The 24,873-nt window shown below is 39.8% G+C and overlaps 1 protein-coding gene across 1 annotated transcript in view; it reads left to right on the top strand.

Annotated features, from left to right (window-relative positions):
* CALCRL (calcitonin receptor like receptor) overlaps positions 1-24,281 on the top strand; it is a 66,047-nt gene extending 41,766 nt beyond the window's left edge. Inside the window, exons 7-13 of the mRNA XM_017837831.1 lie at positions 4,077-4,203; positions 5,777-5,930; positions 7,144-7,204; positions 7,334-7,400; positions 13,082-13,300; positions 13,640-13,681; positions 20,465-24,281. Of these exons, the coding sequence (XP_017693320.1) occupies positions 4,077-4,203; positions 5,777-5,930; positions 7,144-7,204; positions 7,334-7,400; positions 13,082-13,300; positions 13,640-13,681; positions 20,465-20,686 (892 nt within the window). The 3' untranslated portion in view covers positions 20,687-24,281. The remainder of the gene's footprint in view (positions 1-4,076; positions 4,204-5,776; positions 5,931-7,143; positions 7,205-7,333; positions 7,401-13,081; positions 13,301-13,639; positions 13,682-20,464) is intronic.
* The last annotated feature ends 592 nt before the right edge of the window (positions 24,282-24,873 follow it).

Here is a 24,873-nt window from a genome sequence, read left to right on the forward strand (position 1 = left end):
TGCTGCAGGGCACAGTGTGGGCTCCCCTTGTTAGCTGGCTCCAGTTTAATCATTCCTCCTTTTTTTCTCACTGGATAATGCACATCTGCTCTTCAGCCCTGACTGTTTCTTACCTCTGTGCCCTGCTGTCTCACTCCATCTTTAATTTCCTCCTAACATTTCAATATGAATAGCACATACACTGGCCACTGGTTCTGCTTTTCTCGTGCTGTGGACTCTGATTGGGTGGGGGCAGATGATATCTGATAAAAACAATTATCGGTTTTAGTCCCATCTGGTGGAAAATAGTGTTTCCAGTTTAGCTGTGCGTTATTTCTCCGGGTTTCCACAACGCTCCCACAAATCCCCCAACAAACCAGAATGTTTCAGCTTCACAGAATCACAGAATATCCTGGGTTGAAGGGACCCACAAGGATCTTAAGTGAATGGCCCATATGGTGGATCAAACCCACAACTCTGGAGTAATTAGTAACCAACTGAGCTAATCTCAGGGCCTTTGTAGCCTCCCTTTATGAAATCCAGTATTCAAGATGACTTTTCAGCTTTTTCTGCTCTCCTTTCATGAGGAAAACCCGAATATTTGGCTTTTAATGAATTTATTTGCATATGACCTCTTAGAGCAACATTTACCATTTCCAAGTTCGCTTTCCTTCCAAAATATCAACATGTGAAATGGCTCTGGATCCTTATAAGAAGTTTGATTTTGCATAAAAAAGGTCTATGCTGTTACAATGAATGTCACACAAAGTTTAGCAGACTAAATATCTAACGCGATGGGGAAAATGCTTTGACAGATTTCTTAGGGGAGAACAAAAAAATTTGGAATAGGATTTAATTTTATAATCTCAGAGACAGTCAAGCATGATTATTCTGGAGTATAATATGAAAACCGAGGTAATTTTATCTTGACTTGTGGCACTTACTGCAAAAACAGGTGATCTGACATAATATGTCAGGTTTGTCTAACCATCCAGGGATTTTTCTTCCTCCCTCTGGCAGAAGGATCATCTTTCCTCAGAGAACCTCGTGGAATTAATCCAGACCCACAAACCACATCTTCTTCGCTGTGGTCATGTTGGGATATAAAAGGAAATTACAAAATTTAAAGGAAGCTAAAGAAAAGTCCTCTGCAAGCTGTTCTCTTGGGATGTACAGTTCCTCTGAAGTATTTTTAGTACCAGGAGGGTATTTAAGGACCTAGATTAATACCAGGATGTATTATGTATCAGCTAAAGCTTGTGTAATTATTCATAGCTTTAACAGGTGGACTTTTTTTTTTTTTTTTTTTGCTATTGTGGAAGGTGCCTTTGATTTTGTCATTTCCAAAAAATTTATTCTGTTAGTTGACTAACAGTTTCCAGACAACCTTTGCTGGATTGATGATCATGACAATATCTTGAGGCTTGACTAAAAATTTGGCACTTTTCTCCATGAGAAAAAAGGCTCTTTTTTCCAAATAACAACTATTTGTGTTTTGAGTTATCTTCTATAGGATTAAAATTTTTCTGTATTTTCTGTTTGCATTTGAAATTTTGGGGTTTCTTTTTCTTCAGAAAATTGTCTCATTGCAAATCCTTGTCCAGTCTGTGACTTGTCTTGTCCAAGTGCATTGGAGTTCTTGGTTTAATGGCATCCAATGGGCCACTAACTTGGAATTCTGATCTTCTCTGAGAATTCACCAGTGAGACATAAAAATAACTTCTTGCAGTGTCTCTGCTCTCTCTTTCTGTTACACACTTTAGATCATACATGTGTTTGTTAAAAACCTTCTGTTAAAATAGTTTTGTGGTTTTCATAAAGAAAGAGAAACAGGGCAAGAGAAGACTTTAAAAAAGCAGTGATTTAGGAGAAAAGGGAGCTACAATTTGAAAGATGCCCCCACACCAACCCAAATAAAAAAGCCCCAAGTGTCATGTCAAATCCCATGACAGAGGATAACAACGCTGTGCTTAAAGGAAGAGTAGGCAAACCACTGATTGATAGATTGTTAGGGAGACAGGAGGTTCCTAAGTCACTTTAGTTTCACCTAAATGGATAATTCCCCTTCAGTGCATATGTGGATCTCACTGGTTGAATTTTGCAGTACTGGAATACCTTAAAAACTTAGATCTCAAACCCATTTAGGGGCTTTTGAAATTGTCACTGTTTTTCTTTTGGGGAAATATTATTGGAGAAATTAATTTTCTCCTAATGTCCAAGTCATGCAGGACTCAAAATAGGAAGAGAAATAGGTAATTTAGCAGGAGGTCTGTTTTTATTTTACTATACATGGTTTAATCCTGGGGTTGGTCATTCAAACATCCTTAGATCATAAATACAAGAATCAAGTGATTAAAGGGTATTACATCGTTAAGAAAAACAGCCAGAAAAAGTACTATAGGAAGGATAACAGAAGAGGGAGGGTGGGGAGGCTTAGGAAAAATCCTTTTATTACCAAGAGCAGTCTCAGTTTTTAAATGTCATCAGTCTTGCTTTCTTATTTCATGTCCGGTGATCCTTTCAATCCTTTTATGCCTGGGTGGAGGTGGGTGTGGATGGGTGTGTTTGAATATTCAACAGGAACAGCTGCTGGATGACCCCAGAGATGGCCCCATTAGCTGTACGTGCTCTTCCTTGCCTGTGCCTTGAGTCCTGTAACAATAAGCAGACAGAATTCCAGAGTTCTCCAGGACATGTTTACACGAGGCCCTCCACTGGAATCTACCATTGTCTCCCTTTTCGTGTATAAACCGTACAGGAGAAAAAAATATAAATATACATTTTCAAACAACATAAAAAAACCCCTTATTACGACAGTCTAAGTTTATGCATTTGGGGGCATTAAAACAAAAGACTAAAATGAAATCTTTTTCATATTTTATCCCTTAAATGTATTTTATGTCACATTCTCAGCGGTTTTCCATAGACTCCTCCAGCCTTTGTGACTATTCCATATCTGCGTTTTTCTGTTAAAACATAAAGATCTTCTCCCTCCTACCCTCCCCAATTACAAATGAATCACTGACGTCCCTACTTTATCTTTTCTTCCAGACATGCTCTTTGAAAAGGCTAAAAAACTTGATTTTTATTTTTCCCCTGCTTGTGTGACAGTTCAGCCTTGTCCCCTGCTGACCTTGTCAATGTATTTCTGATTAAAGAGATCGTTTTTACCCATCGTCTGCTCTCATAACAAAATGGATGTTACTTGCTTCTTTTGGGGATTTTAAGGATTAACAGTTAAAGCTTTTTGTCTTCTTTTGGGGTTGCCTGTAAAGCTGATTTTAATTGGAAAACCTTGAATGGGAAGCAGTCATGCCTCTTGGAATAGCACTAACTTAGACCTGCTTCCTCTGTAGTGGCAGAGAAAAAGAAATTTGCTGCAAGCCTGCTTGATTTCTAGTATTCTTTAATGCTATTGAACCTCTGATTAAAAAAAAAAAAAAAGCCTTTCCAAAGATATTTTCTCTTTAATTTTACTGCAAGTTTAAAAGCAAACCTTGAAAATTAACACAATCAAATGCAGTTATATAGGAATTTTATAATTGTATCTTGTGTACTGTCTATAACTTAGTTATACACAAAAGTCATGATGAGATTTGTGTTATTTTATTTATTTGGCTATTTCTCTAGCTATAGGATTAGGGAAGAAAAAATTACAAGAATATGAGTAAAAGGGAATTATCCTCAAAAAATTTAACAGGTTTGGGTAAATGGAAATATAGGGTAAGACAACTTCTTCACACTCAGGTGTGATAGGTAATTGGGAAATTCTTCAGGTACTAACGAAAAAAAAGGTGTAAATCTTCTGAAAATTGTTATATTATCAGTATTCAGATTTTTTTTAGCTGGCCACTATAAAGCAGGTCCTCCCCTGTAAACATAACGGAACTAAATGTACTTGCTTTCCTCTTGTTGGTGTTTAGGGAAAGGTGGTACCTTTCACATCGTTGTATTACACTTGGTCTGAGCCTGAAGGGTAGATGCAAGACCTGTCAGTGAAATAAAGAGCTCTCTAGCATTTCAAAATGTCCAAGTTGTCCCCAAGTACACACAACTGTCCTCCCACGTGCTCATCTCTTCTTGTTTCCCTTTTCTAGGAGCTTGAGTTGCCAAAGGATTACCCTGCACAAAAATCTGTTTTTCTCCTTTGTTTGCAACTCTGTTGTAACAATAATTTCGCTGACGGCGGTTGCCAACAACCAGGAGTTGGTTGCCACGAATCCAGTAAGTGAAAGTGTATTTGGCACCTCTTATCTGCACGGGAATAATTCCAGCAGCACAGGAGAGATGAGACCTGAGCAGTTGCCTGTGATGAGGTGCAAACGTTCTGTGTCTGTGTGATGTGGGACAACAGATGTCTCACAGAGATTTGGGCTCTTCACATTCGAGGTTGTGAAACAGTAACGATGCTCTGAGAAGCTCAGGAAACTGAACTCCTCTTCCTGGCTCCACAGAACTGCTTTTGCACTGAAACAACTGCAGGAGAGGAGCCTGTTCTGGATGATGTCCGTGAGGCTGGCAGCTGAATTCACCAAGGAAGGGCAGTAAAAAAATGCTTTGCAAGGTATTTTGGATCTGTCAGCTGCCTTCCGATGGCTGTACCTCCTTTCGCCCAAAAAAAATTCAGTTGTTTTCATTTCAACTGAAGATGGCCAAGTTAAAGATGACCCTTATATACCAAAAGTAAAAAGCAAAATAAAAAAAAAAAAAATCCAACCAGAACCTTCCCTTTGGGTCTGATTTCTCTGACTTTCATTTCCTGATAATACCGGGGTGAGTGTGAATCAGTAGCCTCTCCCAAAAGTCTAGGAGCTATAGCAACAGGAAAGCCTGAAGATGAAATACAGAAACAAACAAATCCCTAGCTCTGGTTTTGTTTTTATTTAGAGCTGGAAGAAAGATTTAAATTCTGTGAAAGTTAGGGCAAAACTCCAGAAGCTGAATCAAGTAAAAGGATGATTTTTCTCTTTGTCCTGTGGAAGCTGTCATCAATGTAGTGGAAAACATACTTGAGATAGCAGTTAATAATCATCATCAAGTGAGTTAGGTAGCAGAAAATGGTATAACAATATTGATTTTGGGTTTTTTTTTAATCCAAGTGCCAAAAATAGAACAATCAGACAGCAATTTCAGAAGGAGGAAAAAAAGAATGTGCTGTGACCAAATCTACAAGTTAACTGTTGCTGCTTTTTCACAACCTCACATTTTAGACTTCACAGTAAATTGTTTTATAACATTTGAATTGTAGAATATATTTTGAAGGGTGCTAAATACAAATAAATGCCAGGTTCCTTCAGAACCTGCAATGGGACCAAAGTGCAGTTATGAGTGGGTTAAAATTGCAAGTCTTGTAAGCGTCCTAAAACCATAAATTGTTCTCTGGAGTGGTTATATGTTGTGATTGGTAAGACTGAGAGGGGATTACCCACATCAAATACATTTTCTTGTGTGGTTATCATCAGACAATTTAAGGATTTGGAATGGTCAAGTGTGGCAAGGTTTGCAATAGGGAAAAATATCATTACAGCTTTCTGCTGTGCTTGAGGATGTCAAGGTCCTCTTGTGTCAATAGCTGAAAAACAGACTCAGTTATAAAGTTTTCTGTCATCATAAAGTATGGAATTGTAATTCCACAAAAATTATATTTTAAAAAGTAAACAAATATGTAATTTTAGTGAGAAACAGAATAAATATTAACATTGGACTCTTTCCACTTGGCAAATAAAGCTCTGAGATTTTTTGCAAATTAAAAATTTATATTATACTCTGCCTTTTTTTTTTTTCCCTCCTCCTACAGATTAGTTGCAAAGTGTCACAGTTCATCTACCTGTACCTGATGGGTTGCAACTACTTTTGGATGCTGTGTGAAGGCATTTACCTGCACACTCTTATCGTGGTGGCTGTTTTTGCTGAGAAACAGCACTTGATGTGGTATTACCTTCTTGGCTGGGGTATGTGATTTCTCATTCTCTATTTTCAGACCACTGCAGTCTCTTCCTCCTTTGAACATCTGTACCTTTGCTCCTCTGAGCTGAAAGCTTTGAATGAGGGTGCCACACCCCTGCTCTTTGTCTGGGGTGTTTTAACAAGCTCAGAGATATTAAGTAGGAAGTTGTATGTACTTCTGTCTTTGCTTAAAAGAGAGATAATGCATTTCTGGAGTCAGGAAGTGACTCCTCCTTTGTATAGAGAAAATAGTCTCCTATTATAAAAAAGACATTAAGAAGTAATTATTCATTGTTCCTCATCTCGAAGATGTTTATTCAGGAATGAATGTTTGTTTTCAGAGAAGTCTCACCATGTCTAGGGTGGAGGGTCAGAACTGAGCTAGGGATGGCCAAAGATTTATTTTTCCAGCAGTTCCATTTGACCTGTATTGTTCACTGAGCAAACACAGGACAGCTGTAGCCGAAGATCTCAAGAGGCATCGGTATCAAAACCAACAGGCCAGACCTGGTCACTTCAGACAGTGCACAACAGCTCATTCACAAAGTGAGGGCTCTCTCCTCATCCTCGGTGCATTGGCACACTCAGCTACAACATGACTCGGTCCCTGGGTCACTGCTGCCCTGCTGCAGCCATGGCTGAGGGCTCACAGGTGCTCAGCAGTTTCTGAAGATGAGGTACCACCACAGCGTCGATTTTATTTATTAGATAACTGATTTTAAATTTTTTAATTCAGCCTGATTCCCTGAGCCTAATCTCAAATTTCTTTTTTGAATACCCAGCAAGATATTCGTGACTTGTCCTCACACCAGTGAGGTATGACCAACATTGCTAACCATACTGTTAAAACTGTGATCATATACACAATTACCATTTTAATATTACCTGCCTATTTGGCATTATTGCAGACTGCAACCTGAAAAGAATCTGTGCTAATGAAGGTCAATTGTTGCATTCTAAAAAGTTATAATCTGATTTGCTTTTTCTTTCTGTGTGTTGGTATGGATTTTCTGTCAAGTCAATGGGAATAAGGTTTCGCACACTCCTCAGAAAGAAATCTAAGAAAAGGAAAACTAAATTGCTCCCTGTTAGTTTATTTGCTCTGCAGGTATATAGTTTGGATTAGGTAAAAATACAGAAGTTTCCTGCAAGATACCCAAGTTTACTTAGTTATAAACCAGGTTTTCTCATGAAGAAAATATTGTTTTTTCTTCCCAGGTTTCCCATTGATCCCTGCCTGCATACATGCTGTTGCTAGAACATTATATTATAATGACAAGTAAGTAGCATTTCAACTTGCTTTGCAAAACATTTATAGTTTCTTTAAAGAGGAGGGAAAAAAAGGAAAGGAATACAAAGATAATAATGCCAACTCTTTTTTTTTTCTTTTCCTGTTTGTTTTCTCTAGTTGTTGGATCAGCTCTGATACTCATCTGCTGTACATCATCCACGGCCCTATTTGTGCTGCTCTGCTGGTAAGCATTTTTCGGATGATATTTTGGTTTTTTTCCTATTTGTTTTCTGGCTGCTCTTGATGGGCTTGGGAAGTTGGTAAGAGCCTGAAGCCAACATTTAGAGGCCACTGTCTTTCGTGGGTCTCCCATTTAACCCAGTAGGTGCCTTAGACACAGAAGATCCAAGAAATCTTGGCCCTGTCAAGGAGCTGTACCTCTGGTCTTCAAAGAAACTGAGGTTTTGCAACGTTGATTATCATTCCACTTAAATGCTGCTGACTAGGAAGGACTCAATATTACCTGGAGTACTGGAGGGCACTTTCAAATCCTTCCTTTAACTGAGAATGCTTTCTTGTGCCCAGAGTGATTGCCAGGCTGAGCCTACTCTTTGTGTCACTGTGCTGTGGCCAAACAGCTCCTGGACTGGAGCTCCCTGAGGTTCAGGAAGAGGAGGGCTCTTGAAAGCCAGGCCTGGCTGTGCGTGGGAATACGGGATGGAAAGAAATTAGAACAGGTCCCTGGGAGAGAACCAGTGCAGATAGTTCTGCAGGTGCCTGTGACTGCCCCTGTTCTGGCACTAATCTGGCAATGTGTGCTCTGGCCACTGGGGTATTGCAGCTCCTCTGCTTCTGTGGCCCTCGTGAACCCTTGGAGTGCAGAGCTCTGTCTCACACTCCAAGTCAATGCCAGCTCTGTTAAATGTTTGCCACTGAGGACGTTACCGCATAAAAATCAATGTTGTGCTTCAGTTATACTAGGACTGGATTTAACCTGTGAAATTCAGTCAGTAGATTGTTGCTTCTTAGAAATAGGTGCCTACTTACACAGCTATCCATGTAATTAATGTCCATGGATGCATAATGCAAGGAATGCTGCAGCATGGAGACATTCTGTATGTGACTGGAATTAGCCACGGACTGTGTATGACAGTCATTTATTTTATTGTAACAGAAACTTCAAGCTGATCTGGCAAAACTACTGTGTACATGTCTGCTGATTTTATCACAGCTTTTCAGTTCATTCAAGGAGATTTCATGAAGAATTAAAGCCTTAAGTAACTTTTGAAAACAATTTCCTGATCTGATCTACGTGAGCTTCCTCTTACATTGAATTGTTAATGAATATTTGTAGAGAGCATTCTGTGCAGAGAGAGTTCTCTCAGAAGGCCATTGTGTAAATCCCGTGGTTCTTCTGACTCCCTTTTTCATTCACAGTAAAATTAACTAATGAACCTGCATTTTGAAGGCTGTGATGATACCATGACACACCTGAGACCCTCTGCATGGGAAGTCAGAGGCAATCCCCATGACATTACTGAGATCTCTGGCCCTTGGGGTGTGAATTATTGCTGATAATCTCTTGTCCTGCCAGTCAGGTCTGCCATGTATCTTCATGTAAGGACACTAACTAATCTGCTGTGCTCTGATCTGTAAACTTAAACCCAGTTCTGAATCCTTTCAATTTTTTTTATTCCAACAAAAGATGAAACCTTGTTTTCACAGAAAGGTATAGGGGGGTTTTTGTGGCTTGTCACTTGTATTGTTCAGGTGTCTCTTCATAGATATACCACTTAAGTAAAGCTCTTCAAAGCTGAACTGTAATTTGTATTAGTCAGAATAATTAGTCAGAATTGCTTTAAATAACAACGTAAAAAAATGTGTAAAAGCTATAAGACTGTACTAATTTTCCATGCAGTGACCTCATTTTAAGATGAAAGATCATTTTATCCTTCCAAGCAGTGGCCTCCACAAAATCACACTGCAAGTGGCCAGAATCCTACAGGCTTCAAATGCACTGGATCTGTCCCAAAGGATCAAGTCTTCTTTCCGTTCAAGGCAACACTAGGAATGTTCTTTGATTTTACTGGGGGCATAATAATTGTCTCTGTGCAGTTGGTTTGGGCAGTGTCTTTGTCCATTCTCTTTGCAATTTACAATTATGTACACCTTTGATATTCTTATATTTTTAATGAGCTGACCAAAGGTGTTTCTCTTGTATTTTTCTTGCCTCGGTGCAGTCAGTAAATTTGTTTGAAAATCATGTAGGAATAACAGAGACTGAACACAACTGCACATCTTGCCCGTGATGTGAAAGTACTTTAAAGGAGTTGCTTTCCTTTCTGGAAACAAAAAAATGTAGTATGTCAATTCAGAAAAGACAAGGCAGGGATAAAGATGTTAGATTAAATGCATGTGTTTAGGCTTTGTGAACAGAACCCTCATTTGCTTAAGTAGCTTGCTTGCCAGATACAATTTCCACACTTTACTAAGCATGACCTGCTTTAGTAGACATTTAAGCAACAATATTAAACTGCAAATTAGATAACGAGGCAGAAGACACTGTTTCTATTTTCAGGAGTAAGATCTCAAAGAACATGGAGGGGACTGTCAAGTGGGTGCCAGGGAGAATTGGCAGAAGCCAATGGGAATTTAACTCCTGCACATCGCTGAAAATCCTACAGTTACAGAAAGTTAACAACAACGCTGCTTTTATGGTCCCTGCTATTACATAACTGTGGTCAGATCCCTGCCAAAGAAACAGGAAATGGGAGCAGACATAGGTTGCACTTTGATTGGAATTCTCTTCAGTTGACCGTTAAATTACAACTCTTTGCCCAAGCAACCACAATTAAAGGAGCAGTGTGGGAACAAAACAGTAGAGGGTGATGTTAGTTTTCATGCTAGACAAATATTGACCAAAATTGAGGGGGGGGGGTATGAAAAGGAATGGGTTTGCATTTTAGTGAAAGCAGGAGTGATTTCAGTGTAGAGACTTCAGATGTGCCAATGCACAAGCAATTTCATTTGCACTGATGCCACTGAAAGAGTCTTTTATTTATTTATGCCATTATTTGTATAAATAATGCTACAGGGATGTTTATTTCTCCCAATAATAATGTTATGCATTGGTGTCTTAGTCGGACAGGCTTTTAGAGATGCAAGTTCTTTGAGCAAGTTCTGAGTGAACGTGTGCTAGAAGGCAGTTCAGGAGGTCCAAGCTTTGTTTTTAATGTCCTTGTATTTAATGACTCTAAGCTGGACACAGTGCAAGGCTTAGGAGTTTAGAAGTTTAATGCTCAGCACTCATATACCTGGCCTTGGGAATGTCCCCAGACCAGCTGTAAGACATGTCTTCATGAGCACATACAGGTGTTGTGCCCAAGCAAGTCAGGATCTGAAGCTGCAGAACTGCATTGAAGCCCAGCAGTGGCCACCAGCCATTATCTCAGTGCCTTGAGCTGAGCATGGTCTGTTTATATCAAGCTAAGGAGGAATTTAAACAGAATTTAAACCTCTGTGCTAATAAGGATTGCCATGCTGCTTAATGCAAACTCAACATGGAGAGAAGTAGAAATATCTGGGAGATGGGGAGAGTTTAATTCAAGAACTGCAGCACCTAAAAGCTCAGCTAAGTTCACAGCCACTCTCAAAGGCAGAATCTAAATGCTACTAAATCTCCAATATAGGGACCAACAATTTTGTAGCTTGGATTGCCTTCTCTACCTTTGTTTCCATTTTTGTTCACTTGCCCGGTTCAGTTTTCAGGACACGGCAGAGCTGACGCTGTGCTGCTCTGTGCTCACACTGCAGCCAGCACTACAGGGCTCCTTTGGGCTTTTCCAAACCATCACAGTCAATTTGATGATCATATGCTTGCCAGTAGTTCCACTGGCCTACTTTTGCTTAAGTGTAAAAATCTACTCGCTGCCTTGCTGAAATCAGGACCTGTTTTCATCACTTCAATTAGGAATTCAGTTCATCCCAATCTCACTCTATTTTGTGACAGAAGAGCTAAACATCAAAAATACTGCATACTTCTACTGACACTCAGAGTGTCAGTGAGTGACAGCTCTCAGCTCTGTTCTCTGCTTTGCCTCATCCAGCTTTCTGTTTGCCCTCTTAGCTATTTGCAAACTCTGCATGTTTAATTTTGTGTTTTTTGGGTTTGGTGGGTAAGTGAAGCAAACAGAAAAATTCCACGTTGTAAAAGAAAGAGCTTGTTGAGTGGTGTTTCATGCCTGGCTGCTGCAACTTTCATCTTCAGTTAGCATTCAAAGACAGTGTTAGAGGAATTGGCCGTGCTACAAAAACTCGAGGGGGCTGAAAACTCAGTGTTTGATACATGTTGATGTTGAACAAGCAGATTTGAGAAGGATTAAATTTAGAAATGGAGGAAGGACTTATTGTCTGTGTGTACTATAGGAAGTTGGATGGGGATGATGGGCTACATAAAATCTAAATAAATCCCTTGAGAAAGAATCAGAAGACCTTGGTTGTGTAAACAAAGCTTAAAGGTAGCTGGAGGCTTCCAGGAGAAATTCATGCAGTAGTTTCCTATGTAAAACAATTTCCTGATAAAATGATTTAAATAGCATGCAAGTAGAATATAAATAACATCCCATATCTGTCAAGGGCCATGTTGCTATAACAGTACACAGCTGTTTATTCTGAAAACCTGATCTGACATAAAGAATTCTGCTGGAGCTGTGGAGGCATCATTGCACATGTGGTCTGAAAAAGCTTCCCTGCTTGCATTTGTCCTACAGCAAGACAGAGACCTCCTCCTAGACCAGGAATTCCGAGGCTGTTTAGGAGGGAGTTGTCTGGCTGTCTGCTCCCTTCTTCCTCCCTCCCTCCCCTTTGTCTCTATTGTAGACAAGGACAGAGAGTTATCAGGAAGCTGAGATAGGACTGGGTTCTGTGTCTCTCCCTTCCGCAGTGGGTCCCTGAAGCAGCACTGTCCTGCCTCGGTGCCCTTGGGCTGAGCTCTCCAGGTCTCTTCCAGCTGCAGCTTCTCTCAGGGGCTGCCAGCACTGCACAGGAGGTGAAAGTTGAGTGTCAGCATCCCTTGTTGCTGCTGTTGCTCTGGCTAGTCACATCCTTTGGCTCTGTGTGTGCCTGTGTACATACATATATAGGTACGTGTGTGTATTAGTTTTGTGGCTGCTTACAGTGAATACTCACATGTTGAAAGATCTACTCTGAACAACTGTGATTTCAGTTTGGGATTATTATTTTGGTCACCACTTCTAACAAGAAAAGCCTTACTAGCTATGGAAATAATCTAAGAATCTGTAGTGCATGAGAATATTTAGGGCACCATCTCAGTGCTTGCCACATTTGCAAGTTCTGCTGAATGAATAAAAAATCCAACCACTGGCCACTGTGAGAATGTTAAATCCCCTGTTTGTCTAGAGGAGTATACACACTTCCTTGTAGCAGCATTTGGTCTTTTACTTATTTTATTTTTTCATTCTGATTTTTTTCTTTTCTATAATTTTGCCAAGTCCACATTTGAAAAATAGAAAGTAGCTTTTTGAAGAACCGTGTTTAAATGCAAGGAGGGAAGAGTGTCGTCCTCTTTCTTGACCAACTTGAAAAGAAACAATTATTCAAAAATACCCCTAATCCTTCACTGCTACTGGGAGACCAGAGAGAAACATGTGTAGATTGTTAGGACTGATAGACAGTAGGTATCTGGATGCACACTTGTTTAGTAAATTAGAGGAACGGATGTGGATACCGGTAGAGCCACATCTTAGTTACTTAAAAGGTGACTGAGATTTAAAGAGGTTCAACTGCTGTTTCTTGCACAATCACAATCATACAGTATGAGTTTTTTGTCTGGTTTTTAGTCTCCCAGATCAGTGTGCGTGGGCTTATTTTTCAGACTGCCCTCAGTGCCATTTCCTTTTCCGACAGGTAAACCTTTTCTTCCTGCTAAACATCGTTCGTGTCCTCATCACCAAGCTCAAAGACACCCACAAGGCCGAATCCAACCTGTACATGAAAGCAGTGAGAGCCACCCTGATTCTTGTTCCGCTCCTTGGCATCGAATTTGTGCTGTTTCCATGGCGACCAGAGGGCCGGATCGCCGAGGAGGTGTATGACTACGTGATGCACATCCTCATGCACTACCAGGTAGGGAGAGTTACAGGGCTCTCAACCCCCTGAGCCAGGGAGCACTTGGCATGCGAAGCAAATAAAGGAGAAACGTTCATGTTGTTTTAATTTTTAAGGCCTTAATGCGATATTCCTATAAAATACTTTGATTTTCTCATCATACCGAATATTAATTTCCTCGAGGAAATTCCTAAAGATACGTCATGGTAGGTAACTGGTCCCATATTTTCAGAAATAAACCACCACATTTAGATTTGTCTTTGCTGACTACATCTGAATTTTATCTGAAATTATCTCACACATGAAATATCCCATAGGTATGCGTAATAAAACAGAACCTTTATTTTTATTTTACAGGGTCTACTGGTGGCTACGATTTTCTGCTTCTTTAATGGCGAGGTAGGTAACAACTTCTTTTAGTGTATTTTTAATAATTTTCCATTTTACATGGTTTTGTTTCAGCCACTGAGATGGCAATTTTTTTTTCATTATTTTATGTCTAAATTTTTCGAACTCAAAAAAAAGGAAACAAAGCATCAGCATGCCAAGAGCAGAGCTTGGGAAGGACTGTGCCATCATTCATGGCACATCATTAAATGCATTGGGACTGACTCTTCGGTGCTGAGCAATGTACATTTTTCTTAAATATATAAGAAACTGAAGACACTTGTCACTTTGATATAAATTCTCAATAAATATCATAAAAGTAAAATGCAGTTCAGTACTCAGAAGGCATATTTGTCTGTGTTAGAAGCTGTATAGGATGTTATCTTGGAGAATCACTGGTCCTTCTGTAGCAGGAATAGAGCACACTGGGTTTGGGTATGGTTGTATCCCATGGCAGGGGCTTGGAAGAACATGATCTTTAAGGTCCCTTCCAACCCAAACCATTCCATGATTCTGTGACTCTGTTATGATGTCTCTCTGGGAAAATTCTAGACTGAGGTTTGGAAAACCGTTTTTTAGCACAGATGAAAAGTATCATTCAAAAAAATCAGACCTCAGCAGGTTGGTGTGCTTGGGTCAGGAATTTGTGTGGGATAAGTGCACCTCTAAGAAACCACCAATTCCAAGGGCAAACTTCTTTATTCTTACATTAGAGGATTGTGCCATGTTTCAGTAATAGATTGTATTGATCCCATTACAGTTAATAATCTTTGCTGTTATCTTGACTGGTCAAGGTCCTGTACCCCTGGAGTGCACACAGTGACTGTCACTTAGAACCTCCTGCCCCATGCTCTAGAAAGTACACTTAGAGAGGATTACAATGTCAAAGTGAAAGAAAGGCTAAAAAATATAAATGAAATTGTTGATATTGCTCTTACTTCCAAAAAAATCTTGGCAACCCCAAAACAAACGAACAAACAGAAAAACCACCCTACCAAAAGGCTAAGTGGTACTTTTCCAGCAGTTTTGGCAGAGGAACAATTACAATCCTACACTTATTCCTACACATCTGTTTGTTCATTTGCTCTGCATTTAGTGTGGTTACAGCACATGGCTGTAAGCAGATGTGTGGGAGTAACCAGATGTTTCCATGTGACTGAACCCTTAGTTCCTTTTATCAGATGCTGTAAAATTGTGTCAGTGTGGTTACATAATGCTATTGGACAGTAATATTTACTTACAGGTAATTATTTGGCGAATAACAGAATTGATTCCAGCAGACTGCCCTTCCTTCTCCTCCTAAGTCTAAAGCTGATTAGATTGCAATGGGGTTTGAAGGTTTATTTTTGTGTCGGTGTGTGTGTGTCCCCCAAATGTATGAGTATCACTGATTTTTTTTTTTTATTTTTTTGCCAAAGAGGTAGAACAGATGAGCATGGGCTTTGTCACAGTTCAGTGCTTGTGGGGCAGTGGGTTTGATCTGATTTTACCATAAAGTAAATTCATGTTCAAGTCCCAAGTTCACACACTCTTTCCCTTCTAGATTGTAGAGGTCAGAATGCCTTCTAAAACAGGTATTTGGAAAAAATCAAACAGAGTTTGTTCTGCTGCAGTGCAAAATATGGGAGGAGGGATGGGAAACCTTGAAATCTCTGCAGTTTCTATGCAACAACATTGTTCAGTGCTTGATTCTGTCTTTTAATCCTTGTGGTTCTTCCAAGGCAGTTTTTTATTTTAAGTTATGATTAATTTTAAAGTATGAAATTTTAAAATATGAAATTTTAAAATATGAAATTTTAAAATACGATCCTGGATGTGTTAACATTTCATTGTTACAAACTCATATTTTTGACATATTCTCTTCTGCTATGTAAGAAAAGCACACCTGAGTCAACCCCCTAATTCAGTGTCCTAAATTCACCCTGGGCTGATCAGTGATAAAAGATGAGCTCTTCCACAACACTTACAAATGGTAACAGGTGAATCACTGCTTGAACTTCTGCTGGCAGGGTAATGCTAAAAGGAGGATTTAGGCATTTTAACGTTTATTAATTTAGACAGTTAATTTTTAGACCGTAGAACTTGACTTTGTGAGTTAAACATACTTGTCTGTATTTGCTCTCTATAGAGTGGAAATGTATGCCTTTTAAACCACTTTTGGGTTCAGTGATTCAAGGACTTTTCCAGTACATCTTGTTCAAGAAGGGACTTAGTGCTTTAAAAACAGTAAGGAAACCCAGGGGGAGAACAACCCTGTAGGTAGAGAAAAATGCCTGCACAGAAAAGTCGTGTTTCCTTTGAGTACTAAAGGATTGTGCCCGTGGCAGGAAAGCCTCCAGGCACACTTGTGTTCCGTGTCCATCACAGTCCCTTTGCTGTCACACCAATGCCTGAACTGAGCCAGGAACTTTGGCTTGGCTGGTGTCACCTGTCACAGCCACACCTCATTAGAGCCTCTGCATAATTAGAGGCATCAGGGAGTGGTGTTAGTGCTCCTCTGCAGCACCTCTGTGCTTTAGAGGTGAATGGTTTAAAGGTGGATGCTGATGTTGGAGTCGACACTTGAAGTGACAGTGGGGCAAAGATTTTCTAGTGGGTTTTTTAGCAATTAAAAATGCTAAAAGCACCAATTTCTTTCTGTCTACATCTTAGCATTTCCCAACTGTTACTGTACATTTCAGTGTCTTCTGTACCAAATATCAGGATCCAAATCATGTTCAAGCAGACACCTCTGGCCAAGAAGTAAATAAATGTGATCTGCTAGCAGAGAAGTTCAGTGAAAATAAACCAAGAAATATAAGAAAAATAGCTGGTATGTCCTGCTGACCGTAGCCAAGGAACTTCTCCAGCTTTCTGAGCAGTCCAGCCAGGGGTGGCCTGTCCAATCCAGCTCTAACAGGCACTGCAGATGTTTGTCACAAGACTCCTACAGACAAGGGAGTACGTGCAAGCCCTTCATCTTGATCTGCCCTGGCAGGGCTTCCCTAAGGACACTCACATTCTGCATCCCACAGAGCAGGATGCTTCCCAACTACCTCATCATGTTTTCCAGTCTGAGATGGCCTAGAGAGGCTTCTGGGGTGATACAGGCTGTGGTCAGAGGAGAGGCTTGTCCCAGATCTCTGATAAATCAGTAGAAAGATTCCTGTTGAGCTATTAATTACAGTGCTAATAATGACCTATGTGATCCAGGTTAGGTTTGTGGGGTTTGTGGGTTTTTTTCTTTCATTTCACAGGAGTGCAGAAATGTTGCCATGAAGATCATGGTCTTGGGTTTACAGGTTTATACAGTCTGTTGAATAGTAGATGAGATAGATGAGCTTGTGTTGTGTTTTTTTGGTGGGGTTTTTTTTGGTTTGTTTTTTTTTTCCTTTTTTTTGCCTCCTGAGCTGTTTGATTTTTGTGCTATTGAACATCAAGCTGTTAAGGGCTGACTGGAAGCACCCCTTCATGAAAAGTCATCAAAAAGAGCCATTACCAACTAATAAGGTGCAGAAGCAAGAGTATTCCAGCTGGAACTAACATCTCTGTAAATGACTGAGAAATAGAATTACATTATTCCATTACCTTTTTTCATTAAATGCATTGCTTAATATCCTTTCTTGTAACAAAAGTCCCAAAGTGTTACCCATCCTGAGCTGCATTTACAGCTCTGTGCAACTGCTCAAAGCTGAGTGGTAAAAGTTCTATTCTCAGGTCCTGAGTAGATACTCATATTGTTAGAGTTACTAGTGAGAATTAGTTGTCTCGTTGATTTTTCCCATCCTCTCCTACAAATGGTTGATTGGAAGGTTAGAGAAGACTGAAAGACGGTGATAAAAACCTGAAAGGTGTTAACACCCTACAAGAACAGACCTGGAGCAGGACAGGGGTGAAATCCTGACTCAGCAGTAACAGAGAGGCCTCATGAAGAATGCCAGAAATAATCTTATTGAGGTCATTGACTGTGGGGAGGAGAACAAATAGAACATAGCTTAGTGATAGGCACAGATTCATTGATAGGATTTCAAACTAAATTGGAAGCTTCCTTCTTGGAAAAGATGGAATTTTGAATATGCTTCTTCTCTTGGCTTTAGGACAGATTACAGAAAAGTGTCTATATTGCTGTGTAATGCATATATTAATTAATCAAAACTTCCTGTGCTGAAACACAAACTCTGCCTTTAGACTCTGATATTTTGGTATGAAAAGCAGTAAGATCTGGTACTCAGAAGTATTGAGATACTTGATTTTTCTCCAAAGATTTGGAGATTTGTGCTTAGATGTTTAGAGTGGATTAGAAAGGTTTTACGAACGGTAAGAGAGCATCTCCTTTGCCCTAAAATGCTAATTTCTTATGTTAATCAGTTGATGCTTCTTTCCTTACCCTTTGACATCTTCTTTGTAAAGGTTTTGGGAAATATGAAGTTTTCCTTTAAACAGTGGTTTCTGATACCAGACTGCAGGAAGTCTAAAAACTACATCCCTTTTCTTCTATTTATTCTTAATTTTCATAATTAAAGCCAGAGTAAAATTAGACAAAAGAAGCCATTGTGTGAGGGAAATTAGAAGCAGACACAAAAGAAACCCTGAAGACATATGGAAAATCCTAAAAATACTTATCCACAATATAAACAGTTAACTGGGGGACTCACTGTTCACTGGTTAGTTCTTTTGTATGTAAAAAAGTGAAATGAAGGTCGTGTTTTTGAATGGTGCCTGTGATTTGGGGAGTCACTGCTGAATACATGGAGGTATCAGTGCTCCCCAGTATTTCCTGAGTCACAGCCTGGCCAGTCAATGCAGGAATATTTTCTGTACAAATTTTGGCTGAAGAGGAAATTAAATATTCATGATCTGTGGGATTTTTAAACATAAAAAAACTCTTGAAAAAGCAACAACCATCGCCATTCTTGGCATTCCTCACTTGGCATCTTCACTGAAAGCCTAATTCCGTGCGAACTGCATGAATGTGACACTTCATCCCCCCAGTATGCCCAGGTGTTTAACCAGATTGCAGGGGAGGAAGGTTATGACAAAACATCGTATCCTTTCAGTGGAGACACGTAAACCAGCTGGGCCCTTCAGCTATTTTACCAGCTTTATTTTTAACTCTGGTAGAAATGTGGAGTTCGGGAAATTGTCCTTCTAGTCATGGGCTTAAGGTATGTTCAGAAATTAGGAAAGACTTGCTTGTGTCAGAACCATAGCAAATGTAAATTATGGTTTGTTGAGAGTAAATGAATGTACAGGTGCTGAAGATGTGGCCTTTTGAACTTAAGGGTGAACACAAATTACCTTTTTCACCTCTGAATCTGATCTGTCCACACTGGACGGGAGTTGACAAGGGATTAAGCAGAAAATTGTGTTGCTGCTGTTCCTCCCGTAACCTGTGCTTCTTCTGAGCAACTGGCACATTGCAATTGTAAAATGTCATTATTTCACACCAAATTTGCTGAAAAATAATGCTTACTGTTGCCTAAAAATCCAGGGAGAAAAAACTCCAGGGCAATTTAAGTAGGAGGTAACATAAGGGAAGGTCTTAATGAAGCCTCTCAGACTCTGAGAATACAAACCACACACATCCCCTGACCCAGGTGCAATAGTTTTTATAATGATGTCCATCCAATCCCTGTTCGTCCACCCACCGGCCTTTGCCCCGTTCTGCCCCTCGGGAATTGAGTCTGGGGGAATTTTAGGACCCCCTCTTCCTCATCTTCATCTTCTTCGGAGCACATACAGTCCTTGGAGGCTTCCCAAAGTCCTGGGTGATATCTCATTGTCCAGGCCAGGGTGCAGATGTTCTTAAACAGAATGAAGGCCTACCTTGAAAAAGAGACTAAATATGATACTGGAATTTAGGGGGAATTGATGTGAAATGGGCTAATAGTGTTGGATATGTGTAACTACCATGCTAAAGGGTATGGCAGAGAGGGACCTGGGACTTTGGATTGACAGGAAGCTGAACAGGAGCCAGAGTGTGCCCAGGTAGCCAAGAAGGCCAATGGATCCTGGCCTGGATCAGGAACAGTGTGGCCAACAGGGCCAGGGAAGTGATTCTTCCCCTGGACTCAGCACTGGTGAGGCCACCCCTGGAGTGCTGTGTCCAGTTCTGGGCCCTCAGCTCAGGAAAGACATTGAGGTCCTGGAGCAGGTCCAGAGGAGAGCAACAAGGCTGGGGAAGGGACTCAAGCACAGGTCCTATGAGGAGAGGCTGAGGGAGCTGGGGCTGTTCAACCTAGAGAAGAGGTTGCTCAGGGGAGACCTCCTGACTCTCTACAACTCCCTGACAGGAGGCGGGAGCCAGGTGGGGGTTGGTCTCTTTTCCCAGGCAATGATCAGCAAGACAAGAGGGCTCGGTCTTAAGCTGTGCCAGAGGAGGTTTAGGTTAGATATTAGAAAGAATTTCTTTCCAGAGAGGGTGCTCAGCCATTGGAATGGGCTGCCCAGGGAAGTGGTGGATTCTCCATCCCTGGAGTTTTTTAAGATGAGACTGGATGTGGCATCAGTGCCATGGTCTAGCAACCGCAACTGTAGTGAATCAAGGGTTGGACTTGATGATCTCAGAGGTCCCTTCCAACCCAGCTGATTCTGTGATTCTATGAACTATTCTAAAACCTATAAAAATTTAAAAAAAAAACAAAAAATCAAAAAAACCCTGAGGCAACATTACTCATATTGCCCCTCAAGCGACAAGTGACGTGTGGGTATTACCGAGCCGTGCCGTCTAATGCGACGAGACACCTTTATCGCGGCCCTCACGTAGCACAGAACGAAGCCCAGTTTACATGAATCTCTTCCTGCCTTCTGCCACAGGTCCAGGCCGTTTTGCGGAGACACTGGAACCAGTACAAAATCCAGTTCGAGCACAGCTTCAGCCACTCGGACGCCATGCGCACGGCGTCCTACACCGTGTCCACCATCAGCGACGTGCCGGGCTACAGCTACAACCACGACTGCACCAGCGAGCACCTCAACGGGAAGGGCTACCATGACATGGAGAGCGTGGTTTTAAAGACTGAGAAGCTCTACGGCTGAACTGCCGAGGCCCGGCCCATGCCAGCCCTCCTGAACTCCCAGTCGGATCGAGTGACTTCATGGCCAGAAGATTTTTTACCTAACTCGGGATGATGTTCTTTCCCCGAACGATGCAAACTAAACAGGCGCGTTTTTCGTACGTATGTATACATATATATATATTTATATATGCATATATACGTTTGTTTGTGTTTCTGTGTATCGAGTATGGACATCTGTACATATATATCTATATATGTATGTGCATTTATATAAGGTTACAAACTTTGCCTCTTCAGTTTCTACTGTGTAGACAAAGTCGGCAATTTTTTTGTACAAAGGGAATCAATGAAGGATTTCTTATTTTCTTGGGAGTTTGTTGTAAGACTGTGCTGTGTTGAAGCCACTTCATTTGCCTATAGAATCTTATACCAGACTCTATTGTCTTAATTCAGCATAAAATAGGACAAAACAAAATGGTTAAAGTAGGTGCAATAATAACAATAGGTTATCCAGGTTATTTTTTGTGTCCAGCATTTATCTGGCTGTCAAAAAAAGCCCAACAGGTAGTCTGAGGAAACAGATATTGCTGGTTTGGTTAAAGATATTGACAGTTTGGTTTGGCCAGTTTGGGTTTTTTCCCACTATTTTACATCAAGCATAGGGACACCAGTTCAAGGCTGAGTCTCTACGTGCTGCAAGGTAATATCTTGCAGCAAGCTTTGAGCAATTTTATTTAAGCTATTTTGGCACATTCAGAGACGCCTCCTTCTCCTGAAGCGTATGGAAGTTTCTTCCTGGCTTTAAAACAGACAAGATTGATGAGGCCTCACTGCCAGAAAGAAAAGGAGTAATCTGAATAACTGCAAACCCTTCCAGACACTAACACGTAATTGCAGCTGATGGAACTTCACTGTGTGCTGAAGGAATTCACTCAACCCGGAGAAGATCGTGTACAGGATTTGTTGTAGCATTGTTCTCATTTTATTTTTAAGTATTTCCCTGGCCATATGCTTGGTAATTTATTCCTTCATTCTTGGGCAAGGTTTTGATTAATGTTGTGGCTTTTTTTGTTGTCTCAGAGAATCATGCAAGACTGAACACAGTGCACATGACATACTACCTTTAAAGCCAGTGTGTGAGGTTCAGACTAATCAAGCAAACTACTGTTAGTAATTGTCATTATTTGGAAAATCCAATATAAAGTTTCTTTTATAAAGAGTCCAAACATTGTGGATTGAGACTTTTAATAATATTTTGGACCGCTTGCTTCTGAATCTGCCTCAGTTACTCAGCTTAGAACAGTACTTTATATGTTGTTTCTTTGGTTCTACTGGTGCATAAAGGTCTCACTGAAACCGAGGAGGTTGTCAGGAAGGTCTTGAGGAAATGTGTCTTTATAGAAATCTATGTTTTTGTTAAATCTTTATGCTTTAAAGCAGTCGTAGTTTTGTGAAGTGAAATGACAAAAATGCTCTCAAGAATGAGGGCGTGAAATGAGGTGAGTTCAGAAAAGTCCTACTGAAAATTAAAACTGTAAGAAAAAATTTTATACGTTTAATTTGCAGATAAGTATACTTGAAGTGGGGAAAAAACAAAATGAAGTGGAAGAAAAAGTAGATGCTGGAACAGACAGACTATTATGCTAATTAATGTATATCTGGTGCATGTAAACCAGTCCAAAAATCGAAAGACAGTTCTTTCTGAGACCATTTCAGTTTTAAATACTTAATTTTGTGTATGAACACCTTGACTCTAACATTTAAACATTTTTGTCAGTAGCTTTTCTGTAAGCTTCACTAGCATCTAGGTAACTTGATGTCACAGTGTTTATTAGTTTGTGACTTCATAAGGCTTTAAATATTTTGTATTTAGAAGGAAAACATTAGGAGGATGTGGGAAGTTCACGCCACTTGCACCTTTCCATATTGTTTTTACAGTTCTTACGTCTGGAGTTTGAATTTAGAAAGTGTTTTATTAATGATTTATTTTCACAATATAGAATCTCGGCTAGGACGCACAAATCCCTTCTCTCCTTCTGCAAGGCTGCCTGGTTGGCTGGTGGGATTTGGAAAATCTGTTGGATTCTGTACTGTAGAGCGGCGTGAAATCTGGCAACCAGATGTCACAGACTCTAAAACTGTGAGAATACAGTAAGGATGTACATGATTAGAGGCCACTTACAACTCTGCTTGCTGATCTATGTAGTGTTACTTAAAATTGGTGCAATGTTCTGAAAATATCAGAAGTGCAGAAAATCCCTGCTCTGGCACAGCAGCTTTACACTTGTGGGACCAGATCATCAACTGGTACAAATCTGTCTTGAGTTCCATTTGCAGAACCAACTGGTACCAGCTGAGAATCAAAGCCCAGGCAGGTATCTGTCCATTTTAAAGTACTTTAAATCCCTGATGGCTTATTATTAGACAATTATTTCATGGTACCTGGTGGGTTGTTGTCATTAAAACATAAGTGATGGTTTGGAGTGTGACACGGTATTAGACTTTAATTTAGCTTCTCAGCTAGGCAGTTAAAATTTCGTAGCTTATAGATTTTTACCATTTAATGCCAAATAAATACTAACTGCTGTTTGCTCTCTGTCCTCTATTAGAGAAACCTGTAATGGTAATTTAGGGGAAAAAAAATTGTTTTTTCAACAGAAATTATCCTCCTTGTAGGTGGACACTCGCAGCACGCTTCTAGGCACACATCTGTCTTCACTTTGGAAAAGAAACATACATCCAGCTGGATGTGCAAGAAAATGTTTGTGGCTGTGGAGAGCTCTCTTTCCCCTCTCTTTATGAAGTTAGATACCCTATTTTCTAATTTGCATTGGAAAATACCAATTCCTTATTTTGTCTTCCTACCTCACCTTTTTCTCTTTCTACATAACTGAGAGAAGCATCTGCTTCTTAATATGTTTTCCTGTCGCCATAAATTAAAATCAAATCCTTATGCTGATTTCTCATGGCTGATCTTCTACTTTGCAGAAGGCTGTAGGTCTTTATCTGTATTCTCTGGGATGGAAGTAAAAGGTTTTGGTGGGCCTGTGAGATTCCTTTGAACATGCAAATAGTTACCTGTTATTATTTGCTCTTTCTTTTTTTTCCTTTTTTAATTTAGTGGGGATTTATTGTATCAATCTCCAGGGGCTACAGAAATAGTTGTCTTATGTTTGTTATCTGTAACACCAGCATGTTAGAATTCTATGGGAGAAAATGTCTATTTTTTATGCTACTGTCTTCAATTAATAAAATGCTCCACTGCAGGATCCCCTCAGTTGTTTGTTTAATGGTAGCATTTATGCTGTGTAGTTTTTCGTGGTGATGATCTGCTCGACTATTTGGCTGTAGAAATGCTGCAACACGTACTCCTTTTCATGTCAAGAAACATTTGGGCTGGAAACCAGACACCACTCACATATTGTACTATGTAAATAAGATTATTAGAAGCTATAGCATTGTATTTATTGCTTACACTAAGAATGAAATGGAAAAAAATGTGAAGTTATTTTTTTTTGGTTGTGCTTTATTTTCACCTTGTTCATATGACTCATCATGCATTTTAATTGCTGAAAGAAGTATTGTTTGAGATCAATAAAATATTACTCCAATTATTCACATCTCTTGTGCTGTAGTATAGAAATAACAAAGCTGATCTAAACTAGGCTTTCCCAGATGTCTTAACTGTGTGGTAATTAAATATTAACCCAGGGAGAAAGTAATTACATAGAATTACTAACAATTATTCTGCTTTTAAGTGTTTGTTTATTTAATACTTATATTTTCAATGCAGAGTGTTGCATTTCTGGAGGATAATATAAGAGGACTGGACTTAAAATCATTTACTCAAAGGTTCATATTTCAATTTCTTGTCTTCTAATCCACCTTTTTAATAAAAAGTTATTAATACTTACTTATGTTAAGCAAAATTTTCTGTTTCATTGTGAGCTAGCAGCAGAATAGAGTCTAAATTAAACATACCTGTCTTCTTCATTCTGTCAGCCTAGGTGAAGGTAGATAAGCAAATCTGAGTTCAAGAAAAGTAGGCAGTCTTATTTGCTTTTTAAACCAAATATTTAAACACACAAGGAGATCCTAAATACTGATTTTTAATATTACTGTCTGCACATTACCCATATTTAAAGCGTGTTAATGTCCAATCAAAAAATGCACAATCACCTGACTCTCATTCCTGACTTTTGAGCA

This window comes from Lepidothrix coronata, unplaced genomic scaffold, assembly GCF_001604755.1.
Source record: "Lepidothrix coronata isolate B3197 unplaced genomic scaffold, Lepidothrix_coronata-1.0 Scaffold312, whole genome shotgun sequence".
In the NCBI taxonomy this organism is placed as follows: domain Eukaryota; kingdom Metazoa; phylum Chordata; class Aves; order Passeriformes; family Pipridae; genus Lepidothrix; species Lepidothrix coronata.